Genomic DNA, 23,941 nt, shown 5'->3' with positions numbered 1-23,941 from the left:
CTCTGAAGGGTGAGGGGAATGCTGAGAGGGCACAAGCAAAGTGTGCAACCGTTCCCACTAATGTTTCATGTGCTTGTGTATGGCACAAAAGAACATCACATGGTTCTTTGGAAGAGATCCAGATGTTGCCAGAGTGCACTAAGGGTTGCAAAATAAAGGAATGTGGCAGATCCCTAAATTGTAGGGCATGCAAAATGGCAAAGGTAAAAGGGTGCAGTTATCCCAGGGTAGAGAGGGTAACCACAAAACCCTTTGAGCTTGTGCACACAGACCTTTTTGGACCCATGCCAGAGAGTTTGGGCGGGGCCAGGTTTTTGCTGACGCTGACAGATGACTATACCCAGAACTCCTGGGTCTTCTAGCTGAAATGCAAAGGCGAGGCAGCGCAACTGATCAAAGATTGGGTTGTGGAGGTGGAACTACGGTTCTCCACAAAAGTGCAGGGGGTCAAGAGTGACCGATGTGCAGAGTTTACTGGGTCTGCTCTGCAGAAGTTCTTTCGCCAGAAAGGGATACATCACAAGGTGACGGGTGCTACTTCTCCTCAGGAGAGGGGCGTGGCAGAGCTCAGAAGTGAAGCTCTGGTTAAAGCTACAGAAGTTTTACTGTGTGACTCTGGTTTGCCTCCGAGTTTTTGGGGGGAGGGGGTTAAAACAGCCAATTTCACGTTTAACAGGTCCTACAATTCAGTGGTAGGTGAAACCCCATATTTTGTGCTCCACGGAGAGAAACCGAAGGTGCATTTCTTCCGTGTTTTCGGGTCACAGGCCTTGGTGCCGGTACCAAAAGCACAACAAAAGCAAGGTGGCCCTAGATTCCAGAAAATGATCTTCTGTGGGTATGAACCTGCGACAAAGGGGTGGAGGTTTGCCCAAAAGTCTTCCAAGTCCCTAATGGGAAGACCAGCCCAAGGCACTGATCATTCATGGCCCTGCAGTGTGGAAATCCCAGTGGGTGCTGAGACAGGAGCAGCCCCTGGAAAGAGCTCAGAGGAAAGGGCTCTACTTATTTCCTCTTCTAGGTGGCGAGAGCAGATTAAGGTTGCTTCCTTAACAAAAGGAAAAAGGAGTTGGGAGGTTAATGTAAGCTTTATATTAAGTCTCCCTTCCAAAGTGTTGAAACAAAATAAAAAAATTCCTTCCAGTAGCACCTTAGAGACCAACTAAGTTTGTTATTGGTATGAGCTTTCGTGTGCATGCACACTTCTTCAGATACACACATAGTCTGCATGCACACAAAAGCTCATACCAATAACAAACTTAGTTGGTCTCTAAGGTGCTACTTATGCGGGTGGCGCTGTGGGTTAAACCACAGAGCCTAGGGCTTGCCGATCAGAAGGTCGGCAGTTTGAATCCCTGCGACGGGGTGAGCTCCCGTTGCTCGGTCCCTGCTCCTGCCAACCTAGCAGTTTGAAAGCACATCAAAGTGCAAGTAGATCAATAGGCGGGAAGGTAAACGGCGTTTCCATGCGCTGCTCTGGTTTGCCAGAAGTGGTTTAGTCCTGCTGGCCACATGACCCGGAAGCTGTACGCCAGCTCCCTCGGTCAGTAAAGCGAGAAGAGCGCCGCAACCCCAGAGTCGTCCGTGACTGGACCTAACGGTCAGGGGTCCCTTTACCTTTACCTTTAAGGTGCTACTGGAAGGAATTTTTTTATTTTGTTTCGACTACAGCAGACCAACATGGCTACCTACCTGTAACTAGAACCTAAGTGTTGAGATGGCTGAAGGGTCCATCTGATGCAATGCTTGGCTGCCAGCACTGGCTGAAGAGATACAGGTGCTGTTTTAAAGCAGAGAGCCCTCCCTTCCCTCCCTGGTTGGATATAGGCTGCTGCTGAAGGTGGAGGCTCCATCTCACTATCCTGATTTTCAGATCTACTGCTCAGTCCTCTGGCCATGCATGTTTGCTCTGAAAAGCCCTTCTCCACTCATGTCTGACAGAATCCAGTGCCGCAGGAAAAGAAAGGGTCATCAACACAGCCCCCAGAGTTACCAGCCACTGCACCCAACAGGACCCCCCCCCCATGGTACCCAGAACAGGCCTCAGTAAATGTCTCTTCAAAACCCCACAATGCATGAAAGATGGCTTGCTTTCCCTGCTCAGTTCCTGTTTCCACTCACTTAGCCTGACCTACACTGAATTTTGTTTTTGTTGTTTACAGTAGTTGTTTAGTCTTGTCCGCCTCTTCATGACCCCCTGGACCAGAGCACGCCAGGCACTCCTGTCTACCACTGCCTCCCGGAGTTTGCTCAAACTCATGCTGGTAGCTTCGAGAACACTATCCAACCATCTTTCTCCTTGTGCCCCCCATCTTTCCCAACATCAGGGTCTTCTCCAGGGAGTCTTCTCTTCTCAGGAGGCGGCCAAAGTCTTGGAGCCTCAGCTTCAGGATCTGTCCTTCCAGTGAGCACTCAGGGCTGATTTCCTTCAGAATGGAGAGGTTTGATTTCTTGCAATCCATGGGACTCTCAAGAGTCTCCTCCAGCACCACAATTCAAAAGCATAAATTCTTCGGCAATCAGCCTTCTTTATGGTCCAGCTCTCACTTCCACACATCACGACTGGGAAAACCAGAGCTTTAACTATACAGACCTTTGTTGGCAAGGTGATGTCTCTACTTTTTAAGATGCTGTCTAGGTTTGTCATTGCTTTTCTCCCAAGAAGGAGGTGTCTTTTAATTTCGTGACTGCTGTCACCATCTGCAGTGATCATGGAGCCCAAGAAAGTAAAATCTCTCACTGCCTCCATTTCTTCCCCTTCTATTTGCCAGGAGGTGTTGGGACCAGTGGCCATGACCTTCGTTTTTTTGATGTTGAACTTCAGACCATATTTTGCGCTCTCTTCTTTCACCCTCAATTGCATTGAATATTAAACTACATTGAATATTCCCCCTTAAATATGGCCTCATTTCCTAGGATGTTGGGACTGGACACCCACCTTGTCTCTCTGATTTAAGGTTACCAGGCGTCCCTGTTTCCCAAGGACAGTCCCTGAATTTACAAATCAGTCCTCATACAAAACCCAGTGGAGTTGAAAAGTGTCCCCAGATTCACTGAAAAAAAAATCTGGTAAGCTTACTCTGATGGAGAGATGCAAAGAGCTTTCTCTCTCTCAGCAAGAGCGGCAGTGGCTCAGATTTCCAAATGTTGGGAATTCCCATTCTGGCTGACTGCACAGCTTGTGGTGAGAACCAACAGCTCCTGCTTACTGAGGACAAGAAAGAGATCTCTTTCTCCAAAGCCTAATTAATTTGCCATTAATTTGATTTTGAATTGATTTTAGAATGTATTTCAATGTGTTATTTTTACTGTTGTTAGCTGCCCAGAGCCCGGCTTCGGCTGGGGAGGGCAGGATATAAATTATTATTATTATTATTATTATTATTATTATTATTATTATTATCCAAGTAAGGCAGAACAGTGCTGTTTTGATGGTAGTTGCCGCCCTGAACTCAAGCCGGAAGGTGACATGTCAGTGACCGTCTGGGCTGTGAGCCCTGGAAAACCCTTTCCCTGCCCTGCAGTCCTTTTCCCACTTGGCCTTGGAGGGTGGAGCCCGGACTGACTCCAGCTACAGAAATTTAGGCTGCGAAAGAGGCCAGAGACCATCTTGCCTGTCTTTTAGTGCACAGCCAGGTCACAGAGCCTGAGATTCCACAGCTGCCACCCACCACGAACCACGCTTGGCAGGACTGGCAGTGACAGCAGCAGATACTGTCCATGCTTGAGATGACGTTTTTAGTCTCTTGCTCATTATGCTGTTTGAAATGTGCATTTTATAATTGACTTCCTTTAGTCATGTTTAAGATAATATTTTAGTTTTCTGTTAATAATGCTGCTTTGAATGGATACTTTATATTGACTTTGTTCAGCGATGTTCAGTGCTGGGTTGTTTTATTTGATGTTTTAATGTGTTGTAAACAGATTTGAGATCCCTTTTTTCTTAAAAATGAAATGAATCATCACAATCACCATCTCACCTCAGTCGCCATTTGCTGCAGACAGAAGCCAGCCCTGGGGTTCTGGAGATGGGCTGTAGGGGAAGGCCTGGGCTCTGGTTGAAATGACGCCTCTGCTAGATAGGCCTTGGGAAACACTCATCAGAGTTCTGTTCAATTGGGAGGCCCCCCAAAGGCCATCTAGTCCAACCTGCACCAATGCAGAAAACCCGGCGCTGGAACAATGAGCGTGGCTTTTGGGTGGTCACTCAGGCTCTGTTCGAAGTCCACCAGCACCTTCCAAGCTGTTCCTCTGCGAACATCTCATTCCGACAGGAAGTTCCTCCCAATGTTGTGTTGAGAATACCTTTTCCTGTCATTTGAAGCCCTTGGTTCAAGGCCTAGCCCCCGAAGCACAACAGATAATACACTCGCTCCATCATCTATGCAACAGCTGTTCAAATATTTGAAGATGGTTATCGTGTTGCCACTTGATTTTCTCTTCTCCAGGCTGAACCTGCCCAACTCCCTCATAGGATGTGGTCTCGAAAGCTCGCTCCATCGCTGCCAACCTTCTCTGGCCACATTCCAGATTGTTGATATCCTATATCCAGGATCCCTGAAGGAGAGTCTCCACCGCCATTGCTCAGCCCGGACACTGAGGTCCAGCTCTGAAGGTCTTCTGGTGGTTCCCTCCCTGAGAGAAGTGAGGTTACAGGGAACCAGGCAGAGGGCCTTCTCGGTGGTGGCGCCTGCCCTGTGGAACACCCCCTCATCAGATGTCAAGGAAATAAGCAGCTATCTGACTTTTATAAGACATATGAAGGCAACCCTGTTTAGGGAAGTTTTTAGCGTTTGAAGTTTTATAGTGTTTTTAATATTCTGTTGGGAGCAGCCCAGAGTGGCTGGGGAAACCTAGTCAGATGGGCGGGGTATAAATAATAAATTATTGTTATTGTTATGGTTATTGTTATGGTTATTATTACTTAACCAACTCTGGCCACTGTTACGAAAATGTATGATAAACTGCTGTACTAGAAATGTTAACCAAAAAACTCAAACTAGCACAGGGAGTTTGAAGACAGGAGTGCCTGGCGTGCTCTGGTCCAGGAGGTCACGAAGAGTCAGACAAGACTAAACAACTCAACAACAAGCACAGGGACAAGCTATGGAGGACAGCTTCACCCCAGTGTGATTCCCCTTCATCACATACGCGCCACAACAGGACAATGACCTCCCCCCTCTGAGAGCATATGAATCAATATGGCTCACCTGACCCAACAGCCTAGCCCACCTCCCTCACACAAATAAGCCACACCACAAGCAACGAAACACAAGCAACCAAGCTTGGGAACCACTAACCTGTCGCATCGTCAATAAAAATAAATGAATAGTGTGTATATACACACTAAATGTTCATAACTGCAAATAAAAACCACATGTCTGAAACCCCACAGAAAAAATCCTGAATCCATTTTGTCCTTCCCAAATTGACCTCAAATATTTCTCTGCAAGGTCAAAGGAAAATGGAAAAGCCTCCCCATTGTCTTTTCCTTCACAAATCCTGTCTTAAGGGTATGTCTGTGTAGGAATAGGGTGAGCCTGTGACCTGGCTCAGGAACTAAGTATTTATCATTACAAAAGACTGGCCAGGCTCCCCAGGGTATCCAGTCAAGTGACCATTAGCAGGTTTGCCAGACAGGAGATAAACAACGCACTCAGATTTCTGTTGTAGACCACCTCTTCTGTGATTCAGGACCTATAAATGAAAGTCTTTCTTCAGGCAACGCAGAGTTAAATTATGGAACTCACTCCCCCAAGGAAGCAGTGATGGTTACCCACTTGGATGGCTTTAGAAGAGGATCGGACCAATTCATGGAGGAGGAGAGGGCTATCGAGGGCTCCTAGATCTGCTCTACCCTCCACAGCTGGAGTCAGCCATGCTTCTGAATCTCAGTTCTTGGGTATCGCAAATGGGGACCCAACAGAAATTTTGAGGAAAGCTGGGGGTGGATCCCTATGGACTATTCTTATTTTGGAAGGAGTCAAGTGTTTTGAAGAGTTTCCTTAAACTGTAAGACCATATAAAACATTAGAGAATGATGGATTCACCTCAGCCCACATAGACCTGCCCAAATATTAAGATCAGGGGGTGGGGCAGGGGGTGGTTGGACCAAGGAGCAGGGGCACCTGGGAGGACTTCCCCTGTGGTCTCCCCACCACAAACACACACAGTTCTGCAGCTCCCTCTCCTTGGAGGTGCCTGTGCCCCCATCTCTGGGAGCTGGTGTGTCATTTCAGATCAGATCCTCTCTCCTGCATCTGATCAGCACCACAACTGCACCATAGGACTTCCTCTGCTGTTTTAATTGATGCTTTGATGATACTTTAATTTTTCATTGGGTGGGCTTTGCCCTGGGAGCTTGTGGGGAAGGGCAGGTGGCAGATTCAAATAAATAAAATATGCAACGCAGAGGAGTGTGCAGATCCTTTGTTGCTTCTGAATTGCTGCTTTCCGTCTTCTGGTGCCCTTTGGACACTGGAAGCAAAGGTGATGCTGCTGTCCATTTGACCTGCTCCCTCTCATGTGGCCAACCTTGCCACTTCTCCACTCAAACAACTGTGACCCTCAGACCCGAACCCTGCTATGGGCTGGATGGGATGGAAACCTTCGGGCTTCCTTCTCTTGGTGGCAGCAGAAGAGGAACTAAGGGGAGACCCTCGATCTTCCCTTTGGGGTGGTCTCAGTGCTGCCACCAAGGGAAGGAAGCCTGTGTGGGACACGAAAGGGAGAAAGGCTTTATTTCCCTCATGCATATGTGTGCCCCCACCCCATGCGGACTTCTTTCTCTTGGTGGCAGTGAAGACTTTTTCCTCCTATGACAAAATGTGTAGAACTGGCACTGGCCGGGTGTCCTGCCTCCAAGGAGAAGGTGGTGGTGCAGGATCTGTCTCAGTGGCCTCCGGCCACTCAGGAACAACCCCTAGAACAGGCACAGGCAACCTCAGCCCTCCAGATGTTTTGGGACTACAACTCCCATGATCCCTAGCTAACAGGACCAGTGGTCAGGGAGGATGGGAACTGTAGTCTCAAAAACATCTGGAGGGCTGAGGTTGCCTAGGCCTGCCCTAGAACCACAGCTGAGAAGGGAGGAGCCTTGGGAGGGACTGGCAGTGCTCCCCGCCCACAGAAAGTGAGCTGGGCATCAGACGCAGAGGCAGAACAGCCCCCAGGAGCAATGATGCCACAAGAGGAGGAGGAGGAGTTTGGATTTGATATCCCGCTTTATCACTCCCCTTCAGGAGTCTCAAAGCGGCTAACATTCTCCTTTCCCTTCCTCCCCCTCAACAAACACTCTGTGAGGTGAGTGGGGCTGAGAGACTTCAGAGAAGTGTGACTGGCCCAAGGTCACCCAGCAGCTGCAGGTGGAGGAGCGGAGACGCGAACCCGGTTCCCCAGATTACGAGTCCACCACTTTTAATCTCGACACCATGCTGGCTCTGCAAGAGGCTGGCTGAGATCCTCGCCGGCAAGAGTGCTCCAGGGCAGAAGAGGAGGACTGCCTGCAGAAACTTCCCAGAGGCTGCATCTGGCCAAGAGTGGGGGTTGGGGAGCCCCCCCTTTTGGCTTTGGGGCCTCCATGCCTCTGAGAGCTGCAGGAGCAATGTCTTCTGCCTGACCCCCTGCTCACCTGGGGCTGCTTCCTGACGAGCTGCTTGCCTGAAACTGTGTACACACCACGCATCTAAAAACACATTATTCCCCCCCCCCGTCGCACACAAAAAATCCTAGGAACTGCAGTTTACCCTCACACAGCTATAATTCCCAGCACCCTTAACGAACTACAATTCCCAGGGTTCTTCTGGGGAAGTCACGTGCCTTAAATGCATGCAGCCGGAGCCCCTGAGAGAACCGCAGCCGGCCTGGGATTGCGCCCTGGGCGTTGCAGCCGCGTGGTCCACAAGTTGCTTGGGCAACTTGGGACCCAGTTCGGATTGGAGCCTGGGAAGCGCGTCTTGATCTGCCTTGCAGGAGGGGAGGTCAGTACAGTGCGAGGCAGAGGAATCCATAGATCTGTTGTAGGTGTCACATCACCGCAAATAAAATCTGGTCTGCCTAGGAATTAAGTTTTGGACCAAACCCACAAGAGGGAGCGGGGTGGCCTGGAGAGTAAAAAGCTGGCTTGAGCAAAACGTTTGTAGTTTTAAACGTCGCCTGTATGACAAACTCTCTAATTCTGTATTCTAGCTAAGGGATAAACTGTGCGTTTTGCATTGGGAAAGAAAGCAGTGAAATGCGCTTGAGTTTGGTGAGAAAGGAAGGCGCGCGGCCACCAAGGCGAGCTGGAGCCGCGGGTGCCCGAGGGTTTGGCTGGGGTGGTTGGGCAGCCGGTCTCTCTCACCTGGCCCGTCTCCGTACCCCCATTTCCACGCCTTCCAGTCGAGATTCCGCGGCTGGGGATGGGCCGCATCTCAGCGGCAAAGCACCAGGTCTGCAGACAGGGGACCCCGAGTTTCAATGCCCAAAGGTAGCTCCAGTTTAAGCTAGGAGAGACCCGCTGCCAGTCAGTGCACACAGTACGGAACTACATGGTCCCAATGGTCTGACTCGGTGCAAGACAGCTTCCTGTGTCCCTAACTTCTCGCCTTCGCTCCTCTCCGCCGCCCTTGGTGAAGTTCTGCGCGGAGCGCGCCAGGCACAGCGTCGCCTCTTCGGGCGCCACTTCCCGGGACGCCCGTCGGGCCAGGGCTAGACCCCTCCGCTTGGCGTCCAGCAGCTCCTTCCATCCAGGCTCTGAGAACGGGGTCACGCTTACACCTTTTTCCCGAGCCCCCCACCCCCGCGCCACTCCAGAAGGCTCTCCCAAGTCGGGGCTGTGGAAGAAGCGCCTGTTCCGGCTATGAGGCGCCTCCTGCCGCCGTGCGCCCCGGAGAGTCCTGACGGGCCTCCGCCTTGCAGAACCGCGGAGCAGGAGCCGACTCGGCCCAGTTGCTGGCTTGGCTCTCCGAGTTGGAGGGGGGCGGGGAGGGGGGACCTTTCTAGGCCTTGTCCCCGGGCCCTTTCGATGTGGAGGACGACGCCACCTTGCAGGGCTCTCCCCGACCACTTTCGGTGCCATTACGCACGCCTCCCTGCTCCTTGGCGCGTCCGCTCTGGCTCCCTTTTGATGACAGGGGCAAGGGGGGATCCGGGCTACAGCGTGGTCACCCCCACGCTCCCCACGAGCCTCCCCTCCCCCCTGCAGGGTGCAGGACCCACAGGGAACCCGGCCAGCCCTGTGCCTCCCTCCTTTCCGTCGGGGCTGGCGAAGCGGGAGGGCGCCGTGGTTAATGTGTAATGGGGACCAGATGGTCGCCTCCGAGGCAGCCTGCGCGGCGGAGAGCCCGGGAGGGAGGGAGGGGAGGCGGCGGCATGGTGAGGGGGGGCTAATGAGGGTCAATTGCTTGGTGCCCAGGCCGGGGGAGAACCGCCTGCCCCCACTATTTGCTCATCAAATATTGTCCTGGGCAGCTTGGCAGGGCTCAGCTCCGCCAGGCAAGTCCCGGGCCATCTGGGCCAGCTCGGGAGGCGTCGGTGGGGGCAGGGCGCCCCTTCCCCTCCCCTGGCGAGGCCAAGCTGGCCTCTTTTTGCATCCTGCAGCCGGGGGAAAGAGACCGGCTGGCGAAGGAGTTCGGCCTGGCCCCGCTGGCTGAGGAGCAGCCAGAGTCCCAGCCGTCGAGGGGCAAATCCGCAGCGGCGCGTCCGGGTTTGGGGTTGGTGGGGAAGTCGCGCCGTCTCAAAAGAAGGAGCAGCTCCCGGCGAGCGTCGGAGCCGCAGCCCAGGTAAAAGCGAAGGGGATGCTGCCGGCTGTGGCTGGAAGCTGGCGGGTGGCCCCGGGCCCCGGGGAGGCAAGCGGGAGAAGGGCCGCCTCCCGCGGAGGGTGGCGCTGCCCCGACTCCTGCGGCCGCTCCCGCCCCGTCCGAAGCAGCTTCTGGCGCAGGAGAGGAGAAGCGAAGGGAGCCGCCGCGGGCGGACCTGGGGCCGCTGTCCGCGCCGCGATGGTGCTGAAACGCCGCGGCCGCCGACCGCCACTGACCCAGCCCCGACGGGACGCGGCCAGGCGGCTGCAGCGGATGGAGGTGGGTGCGGAGCGAAGAATCAGCTGCCTCCCCGCCGGCATCTCGCTTTTGGGTTCAACACACACCGCACGCCAGAAAGGAGGGGCCCTCTCCACTTTCGCTGTCCCAAGGGGAAGTGCCCAGGCTTCTCTGAGCAGAAGTTGTAGAATTGGAATTGTGGGATTGGAAGGTACCCTCAAGGGATATCTAGTCCTGCCCTTTGCAGTGCAGGAATCACAGCTACAGCGTCCCTAACGGGGGGTAGCCATCCAAGCTGAATAACCTCCTACACAAGAGTGTCCACCGCCTTCCGAGGGAGTCAGTTCCACTGTGGAATGGCTCTCATCACCAGGAAGTTATTCCTAATGTTTAGTCGGAATCGCCTTCCTTTGTCATGTGAATCCATCAGTTCTGGGTCCTGCCCTCCAGAGCAGCAGAAAACCAGCTTGCTCCACCTTCCGTGGGAAAGCGCTTCCCATGTCTGAAAGTGGCTATTATGTCACCCCTCAGATCACATCGAAGCCTCCCTCTTGGAAGAAAGAGAGCAGTGAGAAATAGGTCCTCAGGGAGATGCTCCCCCCCATGCAGAATCCTTTCTCAGCAACTGCTTCTCCCCACCCCCACCCCACAGTCTCAGGGCATTCCAAAGGCTCCCTCCCCGAATAAGATCCATGAAGGAGGCAGCTTCAAAGAAGCAGGGAAGGACACACACACACACACACACACACACACCCCACCTACCTGGGAAAGTGAGTCTGTGTCCTCAGGAACCCTCCCCTTGGCAAAAGGAACAAAAACCACCAATTGCTTCTCAAGCAAGAACGGGAGTAAAGGAAAACCATCCCAGCCCAAGCTGGGAGCCACTTTGAGAGGCTTCTGGGGAAAATGGAATAAAATGACAGTAACTAAATAAATGCTTTTCTCTTGTAGAATCCCTGGAGCTATCCTGCCGGGGTTGTCCTGCAATGGAACACCAAGGTAAAGGGAGCCTCCCTGACCAGCGGGGGATCTCTGGAGCACACCAGTCTCCTCCCACGCTGCAACCTTGCTGCTGTTTAGGCACCTGGTGCGCCATAGAGAAGCCTTGGCATTTCTGCCCAGTGATCTGAGAGGCTGACCTTTCAGGCTGTGAATTGAAATATCTAAATCGAGCCTTCTCTCCACTGCCCGGCAGAGTGTTTCTTGATCTAGCAAGTCATAATAACACCTTCCTCCAAACTGATTCAAAGTTGACCTGCAAAGGGGGGAGGAGTTAAGGATCCTAACCCTAACCCAACACTGGCTGGCTCCAGCTCCCCACCCCTGACTTAGGTGACAGGACAGAGGGAATCCCCGTCAGATTTGCAGATGACATAACCTTAACATCTTCAAACAAAGAGGAGGAAGAAAAGTTTTTCTCCCTCCCTCATAGCACTAAAACTCCTGGGCATCCAATGAAGTTGAATGTTTGAAGGTTCGGGAGAGAGGAAACGAAGTCCTCCTTCATGCAGCACAGAGCTAACCCATGGAACTCCCTCCCACTGGAGGCAGTGATGGCCACCAACTTGGATGGCTTTAAAAAAGCATCGGACAAATTCCTGGGGTTGTCACTGGCCAAGATGCCTGTGCTCTGCCTTTCACAGCTGGAGGCTGCAATGCTTCTCAATCCCAGTTGCTGGAAACCAGAGGAGGGGACAGTTGCTCTTGCGCTCGGATCCTGCCTGCTGGTTTCACAGAGGCATCTGTTGAGAACAGGAGGCGGGACTAAATGGGCCAATGCCCTGATCCTGCTGGCTCTCCGCATGTTCTTAAAATTAAATGTGCTAACATTATTTTCAAATGCTTTCCTACATTCCCGTTCTTCCATATAAAAACACCATGACTAAGACCACATGCAGCTGAGCACCAGACTCCAGGCGGCCCCAAAAGACACCCCTTCCTTGCCTGCTCTCTGGGGGACAGCCAGGGGTGTAAGCCATCTCTTTGGGCTGTTTGCAGGGACCAGTGGTGTGAACCAGCTGGGGGGGCCCTTCGTGAACGGCTGCCCCCTGCCCAACTTCAAGAGGAAGAGAATTGTTGAGCTGGCTTCGTGTGGGCTGCGTGCTTCAGACATCTCCCGTCACTTGAAGGTAAAAATTAGATGGAGGGTGGGAAGCCAGTGGGAGCGGGGCCATTAGCTCTCCCGGCAGAAGGGCAGCAAAAGCCAAGTCATAGCCTTCATCCAGATTATTTGATATTTTCTTTGTTACACACCACCCTCAATATCTGAGCAGTGAGAGGCTCCAGGCTTTCCAAGCACTTGCAACCAGCTTCTGTTTCCTTGGAATGAAGTTAGAGGTAGGTAGCCATGTTGGTCTGCTGTAGTCAAAACAAAATAAAAAAATTCCTTCCAGTAGCACCTTAGAGACCAACTAAGTTTGTCATACGTGTGAGCTTTCGTGTGCATGCGCACTTCTTCAGATATACCGAAACAGAAGTCAAGTCTCTAAGGTGCTACTAGAAGGAATTTTTTTATCTTGGAATGAAGGCTTTTATCTTTAGGATATCTGGTTTTATTTACACAGATATACACCCTGAACATAGGATGGAAGGGCCCACAGCATTAACACCCCCAACAGATCTTGCTTCTCCATTATTCACAGCTTTCGATCCAGCGCAGAGCAAACACATCTATGTGACTCCGGCCTCCAGCCTGCTCCCAACTCAGCTCTCTCTCGCACTGCTCTGGCTCTTGTTCCTCTACCTCAGCAGTTCTCAACCTGTGGGTCCCCAAATGTTGTTGGACTACAACTCCCATCATCCCTGAGCTGGAGTTGTAGTCCAACAACATCTGGGGACTCACAGGTTGAGAACCGCTGCTCTACCTAGTAACTAGGTGAGGCCCATCCCAGCAAGGCAGCCCAGAAAGATGCCACGGTTGATGGTATCAAAAGCTGCCAAGACATCCTGCAGAACCAACAGGACATGCAGCCATCTATGCCCCCAACTAGGTGAGGGGGTGGAGGAAAGGCTCCCTCACTTAGTTGTAGCTCTTGCTGAACTCATTGTTTTGGGATGCTGATGAGGATACTTAAGAGGCCAGGTGAGGTCATTGTCTTGCAAATAAACTTGTCCGACCACTTCAGCAACCTTCTTGGCTAGATTCTAATCCCCACTAACCAGACCCCAGGAATGGACAGGGACTCAGCTAGACAGACCCTCAAAACCAACAACAAAGGGGACGGTTGCTAAGTAGAAGGGGTGGGACTGAGGGGCTGGGGACAATCTGAAGCAGCTGGAGGGGGGCAGCCAACCCCCATAAGCCCCCCAAATCTCTCTCTCTCTCTCCATGCGACCTTTCAGTGCTCCTCGCTCCCCACTCTTGTATTTTTACACCACAGGTTTCCAACGGCTGTGTCAGCAAGATCCTCACCCGCTACTACCAGACGGGGGCCGTCCAGCCAAAGGGCGTGGGAGGGAGCCGCCCTCGGACATCCACGCCGGAGGTTGTGGCCCGAATTGCCCAGCTGAAGTGGGAACAGCCCTCCCTCTTTGCCTGGGAGATTAGAGGGAAGCTGCAGGCGGAGGGGGCCTGCGCGGCCAACAGGATGCCCAGTGTGAGTTGCCGTGAGCTGGCGGCGGGGCAGGTCTTGGGGGGGGGGGTGTTACCTGTGGGCACCGAGAAGCTGGGGCTGGGAGCCTGCCATGTATGTGCTGTTTCGTTTATAAATCTCTTCCCAAGAGCTGCTCCCAAGTGAATTTCAATGCAATCAAGGCATGCGTGTCTGTCAAGGTGAATCATGTGCCAAGGTGAATCATGTGCCAAGGTGAATCATGTGATGCACCCCCCCCCACACACAATAATTCCATGTGCCACTGAGTGGGACAATGTTAGCGGGCATAGCGCTGATGGGATGGACTAGATCCATTGTTCTGCCCGGACACTGAGGTCCAGCGCCGAGGGCCTTCTGGCGGTTCCCTCACTGCGAGAAGCCAAGTTACAGGGAACCAGGCAGAGGGCCTTCTCAGTGGTGGCTCCCTCTCTGTGGAATGCCCTCCCACCAGATGTCAAAGAGAAAAGTAACTACCAAACTTTTAGAAGACATCTAAAGGCAGCCCTGTTTAGGGAAGCTTTTAATGTTTAATAGGTTATTGTATTTTAGTGTTTTGTTGGAAGCCGCCCAGAGTGGCTGGGGAAACCCAGAAAGATGGGCGGGGTATAAATAATAATAATAATAATAATTATATTATTATTATCCCCAGGTTGGGTCCCTCCTCTGGATTCCCCACTTCCTAAGAAATTAATCCCATTTTCAGTGCAAGCAAAGGCCTGTGAAAGGGCAGCACAACAGTGGCCCCTCCCCAGGGGCAAAGGAGTCGGGGACCCTAGCACTCTCCCCACCTTCCAGGAGCGCAGGGAGCCTTCTGCTCCTTGCCGGGGACAGGCCTTAAGCCGCAAAGCAAGAGAGCATCTCTTGAGCTCCGTCTGGCCTCTGAGCCCAGCAGCGCCCAGCACTGAGGGGCAGACCCCTTCTTGTGAGGAGCTGTGGGGCTGAAGGCAGGGTACCCTCCCAACCCCCACTCTTCCTGTCCAGAGGCAGCAGGAGCAGGGGGGGCCCTCTTGCACCAGAGGAGAAAGATGCAGCTGGGGACCTCCTCTCACAGCCAGTGCCTCCGAGGATGGAGTCTGGTGCCATCAGCTCTGAACAGAGCCTTTGCCAACTGGAAATCTTCTCAGACTTCCCAACCCCCCCCCCAAATGTTATGACTGCACCAAGTGCAATTTATTTATTTCTTGTTTTATTTCTTGCATTTCTATCCCAGCTTTTCCTCCAGGAAGCTCAAGGTGGCATGCACAGTTCTCTCCCCCCCCACCTCAATTAATCTCAACAACAGCCCTGTGAGGTAGGTTAGGCTGAGAGGCAGGGACTGGTCCCTCAAGGCCACACCCAGTGAGCTTCATGGCCGAGCAGAGGATTCGATCTCTGGTCTCTCCCAGGTCCTAGTCTGACATTCTAACCACCACACCACCTCTGGCTCTGCAGTGTGATCCTCCTGAATGTGTCAGGATTGGAGCCTGACTCTTGGGGCCCCTTCCAGCCACCGTCTCTTTCCTCCCTCCCTCTCCAGGTGTCCTCCATCAACCGAATCCTAAGACGTCTGCCAGTGGGAATGCCCTTCGCAGAGGAGGCTGCCTTCCTCAAGCCTCTGCACTCAGGTCAGAGATGTTGTGAAAAGGCTTCAGGACGTGGGTAGGAAAACTAAGGCCCGGGGGCCGGATGTGGCCCAATCGCCTTCTCAATCTGGCCCATGGACGGTCTGGGAATCAGCGTGTTTTTACATGAGTAGAATGCGTCCTTTTATTTAAAATGCATCCCTTCCAACTCTACCACTCTACGGTTGTAGGATTCTGTGACTTGCTAGGGGTCCTGCTTCCAGGGATCTCGCTGCACAGGCACCCACACTTGGTTTGCACTCCCGCTCTTCTGCAGGTCCCACCTTGCCTTGGGAGAGGAGTCCCCCGGGTTCAGAGGAGAGGGCAGAGGCCCCGGCTCCCCCCGAGGGGCTGCAGGAGGTGGCGAGGCCCCCCACAGCAGGCGAGCCAGGCAGGAACAGGAGCCGCACTGTCTTCTCCAAGCAGCAGCTGGAGGTCTTGGAACAAGGTGAGTTCCTGGGGCTGTGCAGGATCAGGGCCCCCACAAGGGCAAGGACTCAGAAAGGTTAAGGTTTCTGCTTGGGACCTGGAGGGGCTTTGCAAGGCAGCCTGCCTCCACTTGTGTGCTTCCGAGGGGAGGCAGAGAGTCTAGGGCAGGCATGTCCAAAGTCCAGCCCACGGGCCAAATCTGGCCCTCCGGTAGCTTTAATCTGGCCCCACAGGTGCTGCTGCTTGCTCACCCGCTTGCACATGCGCTGAAGTGATGGACATGAGGCAGGAGTTGATAATGCAGGTGAGCTGCATGCAAGCTGCCGTCCAGCCCTGTGGAGCCTCCTTTTATTGAGACAAATATGCAAACCCAGGCAGATACATTTGGGGCTGTGACCTTTACACATCTTCTGGCCCCGAGATTGTGGGATGGTACAAAGTTATTTTGGCACCTGTTTCCACCACGTCATTTTCCCCTTGCACAGTGTATGACGAAGGAGACAAAAGGTCTCAGACCGCAGACTACTGAGACCACAAAAAGTTAGACAGAGGCCATGATGTTCAGACAGCTGTGGCTTTGTCCGGACCCCACAATCATCCCAACATGCGCCCAGCTCTTTGTTGGGCAACTTGCGCATGTGCCCTGCGTGTGGCTCTAGGACCCATCCACCCGCTATCTCACGCATGGTGAGCAATTTTGTGCTGACTAATCCTAGAAAAAGGTCAACAACTTTGGTAGGCCCTCATGCATGTTCACTTCATCAAATTTGGACACCCCTGGTCTAGGGTCATCATCACTGCAGTACAGTGGTTACATATGCTTCAGGTTACAGACTCCGCTAACCCAGAAATAGTACCTCAGGTTAAGAACTTTGCTTCAGGATGAGAACAGAAATTGTGCTCTGGCGGCGCAGCAGCAGCAGGAGGCCCCATTAGCTAAAGTGGTGCTTCAGGTCAAGAACAGTTTCAGCTTAAGAACGGACCTCCAGAACGAATTAAGTTCTTAACCTGAGGTACCACTGTATCTCCATCTGAGGGGTCGTGTCAATCACAGGGTGGTGTTTTGGGCTCTGGGGCAAGGGGGGGGGCAGCTGAATGTAATTCCCAAACTCCCTTCCAGCATTCCAGAGAGGGCCGTATCCAGAGACGGCTGCCCGGGAGGAGCTGGCTTCTGCTACTGGGCTCCCAGCCGACACCATCAGAGTAAGTGACACTCCTCTTCTGCTGCTCCCTCACCCGGGACAAAGGCTTTGCTCCCCCAAACGCCACTGTGCAAAGCGACCTCAGAGCCACAGGATCCTCACCCAAACACCGAAAACATAAGAACATGCTTTTATAGGGGGAAAAACCCACAACTGCTCCTTTCCCTTATGGGGTACCTAAGAACCTGTATAGAGTCCTTAAGTAAGTTCCCTATCGGTAGGAGAAAATAACGGAGGCCAACCAGAGAATATTGAGAAGCAAAGCAGCTAGTAAGCCTGATTTTTATTGATCTGTTGCAACAGGGTCCTCACTCACCACACGCAGGGAGGGAAAGGAGGAACCCAGAACATTGGTGCGCAAGCCCTTATACAGACTTTTAAAATTGCCTCCCCTGTAGCTCAAGACCACCCCCCAAAACATCATACATATATCACAGAAGGAGGAGGTCTCCAACAGAAACACATCACAGGGGGCGGTCTACCCCAGAAATCCTGTTTGCCAGGATACCTGACAATGGTCGCTGATTGCTTTACCTGGGCAGCCTGGCCATTCCTTTTGAGATGTTAAATATTTACTTCCTGAATCCAGGTCACAAATATGCCCTTAAGGCAGGATTTGAGTAAAGGGACAATGGGGAGGCTTCCCCATTTCCTTCCTCACTGCAGAGAATATTTGAGGTCCCTGGAAGAGTCAAAGTGGCTTCAGGGCGGCTCTCCTGTACTATTTCAGACACGTGGTTTATATACTTGTTTATGTGTTTGCCTTGAAAATTTATGAACATACGATTTTCAATATCTGAGACCTTGGCATTCCTATAACAGTGCAAAGAGGCTGCAGGATCAGGGCAATGTCCTCTCTGGCCCAGCACCCTGCTCTCTCAGGGCCAAACAGACGCCCATTATGGGAAACCTTGCAAGCAGGATCCGAGCACAAGAGTAACTCTCCCTGCCTCCTGTTGCAGTGAGTTCCATAGGTGAACCCTGTGCTGCACCTTCTGACATTCAGCTTCATGGGATTCCTGGGAGTTCTGGGGCAGGGTGTGGCCCCAACCCAGACTGCCTGTGACTTTGTCTTTGTTCCCACTAGGTTTGGTTCTCAAATCGGAGAGCGAGGCAACAGCGAGAGGCCAAGGCCATGCTGGACACAGGACACGCAGGTTCTGGCCTGGCCCCCTCCCCAATTCCAGGTGTTCTTGTTCTGCCCTAAGGGGGGGGGGGCTTCAAAAAAGTCTGTGTACTAACTTCTCACAAGGCTTCCCTCCCCCCCAAAAAATGAGTCCGTGGCTCCTGTGTCTTCCCTGCACCCTTCTCCTCTTAGGGTCTTTTGGGAGGGACAAGGAGCTGTGGGGCAGGACCCCTAGGGCAGCAGGCAGCTGGTCTCCCAGTTTCCCCTGGCAGCCGTGGGGAAAGCAAGCGGAACAAACCCTCCTTGGGAGCCACGAGGCAGGCGGCAGACCGCTCTCCCTCTCTCTCTCCTTCCTAGGACCCCCATGGGAGTGCTGCCCCCCTCCTGCGGCACCAGCCCCCCAAGGCTTTGCTGCAGCCGACTCTGACGCACCAACAGCCGCTGCCCTCTGCCACCAGGTAGGTGGGTGCCCAGAAGTCCCAAGATTGGACTTTCCTTCCTTGGAGATTTTCAAGCAGAGGTTGGGTGGCCTCTGCCAGGGGTTCTGTCAGGGACCCTGCTGAGGAGGGCTGAGGAGGAATGGTGGGAGCCTCCCCCTGCTCTGGATCCGGATCCTGAAACTTCCCAGGAGCAGGAGGACAGTATAGATTTGGAACAGTGGTTTGAAGAGGGGCATAGTTCAGAAGGCAGAAGCTGGGAAATACTGGATGGGGAACAGCTAGGAGAAGAAGCACTGGGAGGGAGAGGGTTAACAGATCCACTGTCTCTGGAAAGCATTCGTCCGCTCTCCCCAAGGTTGAGAAGAGCTCAGAAAGTCTCAGAACAGAAAGCACAGAAAGCACAAGCTCAGATTACATAACGTAGGAGTGACGTAGATGAATAGGGATGGAAGTGGGTGGAATCCTTAATTGGGAGCACCGCCATTTCTAGGAGATGGGCTCTTTGTTCTCTCGCTGTGGTTCTTAAAGTTTCTAACTGGTAAGAAGTCCCTTTCTTCCATCTTCTTATCTATTGCCGATTCCCTGAAGCCTGATAGATTCTTTAGTTGTGATTCCTGCATAGCAAAGGGGTGGACTAGAGGACCTTCAGAAGTACCTTCCAACTCTACAACTTTAAGATAGGGGACAGCAGGATGGGCCAGGGAGTGGTGCAGGAAGTGGTCTAGATGACCCTTGGGGGTCCCTTCCATGATTCCTCTTGCCTCCACAGCCTTCTCCTCCCAGCCTTGCCCCTCGCTTCAAGGTCGGCGGCTGCAAAACCTTCCCGCCCCACCTGCAACCACCTGGCCCCCCACCTTGTGCCTGGACGGAGCCCTTCTGTGGTAAGAGAGGTCTCCAGCTGCTTTGGCTCCTACCCATTCCCCCCCCATGGGATAGGAGGAGGGCATCACCAGCCAGGGGGTCAGTTGCCCTTCGAGCACCCCTTCCTTTTGGGCATCAGAAGCAAGAGAGGCCCACTCTTCACAAGGGCCCTTAACCCTCGCCTGACCCCTGGCTCTTTCTCTGCAGGGCTGGGGTCTGCAGGGAGTGCTCCTGCCCCACCCTGGAGCCCAGACTTGCCTCCTTTGGTGGGGCTCCCCCCATCCTCAGCTGTCCGGGGCCCTGGAAGCCCCTTCTCCCCCACCAGCTCTGAGCCGCTGCCAGTGCCTCCTCCCCAAGGACCAGGGAGCCTGATTCTGGGGGGCTGCCCAGGCCCAGAGAGACCACCGGGAATATCTGCTCTAGAAGAGACGCCGTGGGGTGTGCCCACACCTGCTGCTCTTTGGGCCTCCCTGAGGACTCCGGGGTCAGGATTCTCTGTGCCGTGTTGACTTCCTCCAAAAAGATCTTGTGTAGACTGGGCTGAGACATTCTGCTGGCACAGAAGACCTGGAGAAGAACCGGCTGGATCAGGCCCACGGAGGGTCTACTTAGTCCAGCAGCCTGTTCTTCTCCTAGTGGCCAGTGATGGGAAACCAGCAAGCAGGATCCGAGCCCAAGAGGGCAAAGCAGAACCCTCCTGGCTAGAAAGTCATCGATAGCCCTCTCTTCAATGAATTCATCTAATCCTTCCAGAACCTTCTTGCTGGGCTGCTGCTGGGCCAACAGCAAAATCCTTTGGGTTAATGTGTGCATGTATTAAGGGGGCGTGATTTGGAGACGAGCACTGCAGATGGTGACAACAGTCACGAAATCAAAAGGCGCCTGCTTCTTGGGAGAAAAGCAATGACAAACCTAGACAGCATCTTAAAAAGCAGAGACATCACCTTGCCAACAAAGGTCCGTATAGTTCAAGCTCTGGTTTTCCCAGCAGTGATGTATGGAAGTGAGAGCTGGACCATAAAGAAGGCTGATTGCCAAAGAATGGATGCTTTTGAATTCTGGTGCTGGAGGAGACTCTTGAGAGTCCCATGGACCATAAGAAGATCAAACGTATCCATTCTGAAGGAAATCAGCCATGAGTGCTCCCTGGAAGGACAGATCCTGAAGCTGAGGCTCCAGTACTTTGGCCACCTCATGAAAAGAGAAGACTCCCTGGAAAAGACCCTGATGTTGGGAAAGATGGAGGGCACAAGGAGAAGGGGACGACAGAGGACGAGATGGTGGGACAGTGCTCTCGAAGCTACCAGCATGAGGGAGGCAGTGGAAGACAGGAGTGCCTGGCATGCTCTGGTCCAGGGGGTCACGAAGAGTCGGACACGACTAAACGACTAAACAACAACAACAAAGGTGGCAACATGAGGAGGAGGGGGAGGCGGTGGCTGGCTGTGGGGAGCCCCCTGCCCTTGGCACAGCTGTAAGGACCATTCCTGGCCCTCCCACCCCACAAGTGTTGCTGCTGCAGCTATGGGGCAGGAGAGAGACCCTCCTGGGCAGGAAGCATTTGCCCCTCTCTTCCTTGGACCCCCACCCCACCCTTCTTTCCTTGCTTGTCTTGCCTGGGGGCTGGAAGCTACAGGAGGTTTGGGGGTGTCTGCCTGCTGGGCTGTCCCTTGTCCGCAGCCCCAAACCAGGTGCCCTCCTCCGCCCCACCCTCCTTTCTGTGGGTGCTTCTGGAAGAGACTCAGAGGACTTCCGCCTTGCAATGCCTTCACAGACTTCCTCCTTCTTTTCCCTCAGCCTCTCTTGCACTCATCCAGTATCTGGAGACTCTCAAGGAGGGCAGGATGTTACACGGGGACCTCTTGGATTTGAGCTATGGGACAGAGGGAGGGTTTTCTAATTGCGTGTGATTTCTGGCGTGTTCATTGGTCTGCCAGTTATTACAAGAGAGGCCGCCTTTCTCTCTGCAAGAACCTCAGGGCCTCCATGCCCAAGACCTGGCAAGGCATCAAGGGGGCAGGGTGAAGAGGACCCCTCCCAGGCCCAAGCCAGGGCCCTCAACTGCCGAGGAGGCTCTTGGGAGTTCCCTGCTGGCCTATCATCTTTTTTTTTTTTAATAAATTTTTTATTAGGTTTTCACATTTTATAAAACAAAAACAAAACATATATATTTTTAAACTCTTATTTTCATTACCCCCTTTCCCTGACTTCCCCCCACCCCCTCTTCATACATCCCAATTCCAAAAATTAGTTCAGCAAGTTCTTATCTCCCATCTTTAACATATTATTGTTATTTTTAAACTTAATCCTTTTTACTTATCCAAATTTAATTTATCCAATTCTCTTTTAAACATTAAATCTTTTTTTTTCTAAGGTCGACCTAATTACCCTTCCACGAATTTCTCCCTTTGTATTTTTGTCAATTATATGTCATAATGGCCAAATACAAAAATCATAAAATTTTGAAATTCTGTTCTCCCCTCCCTCCCTACCCCAGTTTCCATCCCTTCCCAAGCAATTATCCTAGCCCGGATTCCTCACATCAGAGGCCTTCAAGTCTCTGTCAGTCTCTCTCTGCCGATTTTGTTGGTAGCCCTTTTTGTTGGTCCTCAGGTCTCGAAGGAATTCTATCTCAGTCACATCATATTTTCTTCCATCCAAGATACTTAATAGCAGTTGCTGCAAAAAGTCAGTTGATCTCCCATACTCAAGGAGGAAGTCCCAATCATATTTCTTTACTCTTTTGAATTCCAATATTCCAAGTGCTCCCGGGACTTCCTCCTTCATCTTTCTCATCTTTCGCAGATTTGTAATCCAAAGATCTTCTTCTTTATTTCCTGACAATATGGGCTTCTGATTGATATTTTCCTGCACTTTTTCCATTCCTTCTTTTCTCTCCACCTGTTCCAAAAATGTCTCTTCTGGTTCAGCTGCAGATTCCTTATCAGGCAAATCCTTTATGCATTCAGCAGAGTCGTTTGTTTTGGAATTCAAGGTCATAAGTTCTTTGTTCATAGCCGTACTCTGCTCTTGCAGGATTCCCACGAGAAAAAACATTCTTTCTATCTCTACCAGTAATTTTCCCTCTGCAGCCATTGTAATGTCCCTAGTTCCCCCCAGGGGGATTACAGTTGCTTGATAGTCCTTTTCCAACAGCCCGTTACTTTGTTGTTTATGACTACGTTGTTTCCAGCCACCTCAGTTCAAAAGCAACACTTTTAGTTCAGAAAGTTATTAAATAACAAAGTTCTTAAATTTTAGCCGCCCGTTTGACAGCTCCTTTGACAGCTGTCAAACTCCTTGTTCTTTTTCCTCCGGCTTACACACAGGACGCTCCCGGGTTCGGGAGGGGGGGGTTTACACAAAAGCTTCCAAAACTCCTCACTTTCTCTCCAGCACAAAGACTTCTTCTGTCAAACTCATGGAAATATTTTTTATCTAACACCAAAAACAGTACTTTCCACCTTAGTCCACCGATCCTTGCTTTAGATCGTTTGTAGATAGGGGGGTGCGGACTTCCCTTTAGCACATCCCCCGGTTGTACCGAATTCAAAGATATAGATTTTAAAGTCCAAATTCCATTCTACTCACGGGTTATTTGTTTCCAGTCCGAATTTTGGGAAAAAAGTCAGCGCTGTCCGGCCATGGCACGCGGCTTCGCTCCACTGAAGTAGCGGTCTACTCTCAGCACCACGCCGCTCCCCGTACCCTCTCTGTAGCCTTTAAAAAGGCTCTTTGTGGGTCAGGGAGGGCGCTTAAAGGTGCCCACCGAGTCACCAAGTCCGCAGGCTTCCGCGCCTGCGGTTTCTGAGGGTCCCCGCGTCGCCGGCGTGGTAGGACCCGTCTTCAGCAGAGCCGATTCCCTCCGGAGCTCGGAGGGAATCCGCCATTAGCCGATCGCGCTAACCCGGAAGTCCCCCTGCTGGCCTATCATCACCCCCCAAAGGAGGCAAATTACAGAAGGGGAGGGAAGAAACCAATTTTATAAAACAAAATCTCACATTCCAACTGCCCATCTAGTGCAGCCTCCTGTTCTCACAGTGGCCAGAATGATGCCTCTGGGAAACCAGGGGGCAGGATCCGAGCACAAGAGCAGCTCTCCTCTCCTGCAGTTTCCAGTGTGGTAAGAATTTTAAGGTCTTAGGTATATAATAAATGTACCAACCAAGCACATACATGGATCAGCACAGGAGGACTGACCTGGAACCATTTTTGATTCCCAAATGTTTTCTCTGCAAGGTCAAAGGAAAATGGAAAAGCCTCCCCACTGTCTTTTCCCTCACAAATCCTGTCTCAAGGGCACATTTAAGATATGAATATGATGTGACCTGGCTCAGGAACTAAGTATTTGTCATGACAAAAGACTGGCCAGGCTCCCCAGGCAATCCAATCAAGTGACCATTAAATAGGTAACCTGGCAGATGAGATAAACAAGTCACTCAGATTTCTGCTGTAGACCGACCTTTCTGTGATGTAGGTATGATATATGGAGGGGTGGTCTGGAGCTCCAGGGCAGGGAATTTAAAATGTCTATATAAGGGCGGGTTAGGGTTAGGGTTGTTCTGGGTCCTCCTCCTTTCCTGCGTGTGAGGGGAGCACCTTGTTGCAACAGATCAATAAAGATCAGGCTTACTAGCTGCTTTGCTTCTCAGTATTCTCTGCTTGGCCTCTGT

The 23,941-nt window shown here is 52.2% G+C and overlaps 2 protein-coding genes across 2 annotated transcripts in view; both read left to right on the top strand.

Moving 5' to 3' along the window:
- The window catches only part of GCC1 (GRIP and coiled-coil domain containing 1), a 325,404-nt gene that overhangs the window by 281,101 nt on the left and 20,362 nt on the right, over positions 1-23,941 (top strand). The window lies entirely within an intron of this gene.
- PAX4 (paired box 4) lies at positions 10,515-18,094 on the top strand (the record flags this gene model as incomplete). The annotated part of the gene is made up of 7 exons (XM_079991955.1): positions 10,515-10,584; positions 12,015-12,163; positions 13,397-13,612; positions 15,126-15,213; positions 15,488-15,658; positions 16,760-16,842; positions 17,929-18,094. The coding sequence occupies 7 exons, from the start codon at positions 10,515-10,517 to the stop codon at positions 18,046-18,048; spliced, it is 897 nt and encodes a 298-aa protein (XP_079848081.1). The 3' UTR covers positions 18,049-18,094.

Source organism: Podarcis cretensis (genome assembly GCF_951804945.1).
Source record: "Podarcis cretensis genome assembly, chromosome: 10".
Classification (NCBI taxonomy): domain Eukaryota; kingdom Metazoa; phylum Chordata; class Lepidosauria; order Squamata; family Lacertidae; genus Podarcis; species Podarcis cretensis.
Note: the sequence above shows the minus strand (reverse complement) of the source record. Positions and strands in the feature narration are given on the sequence as shown.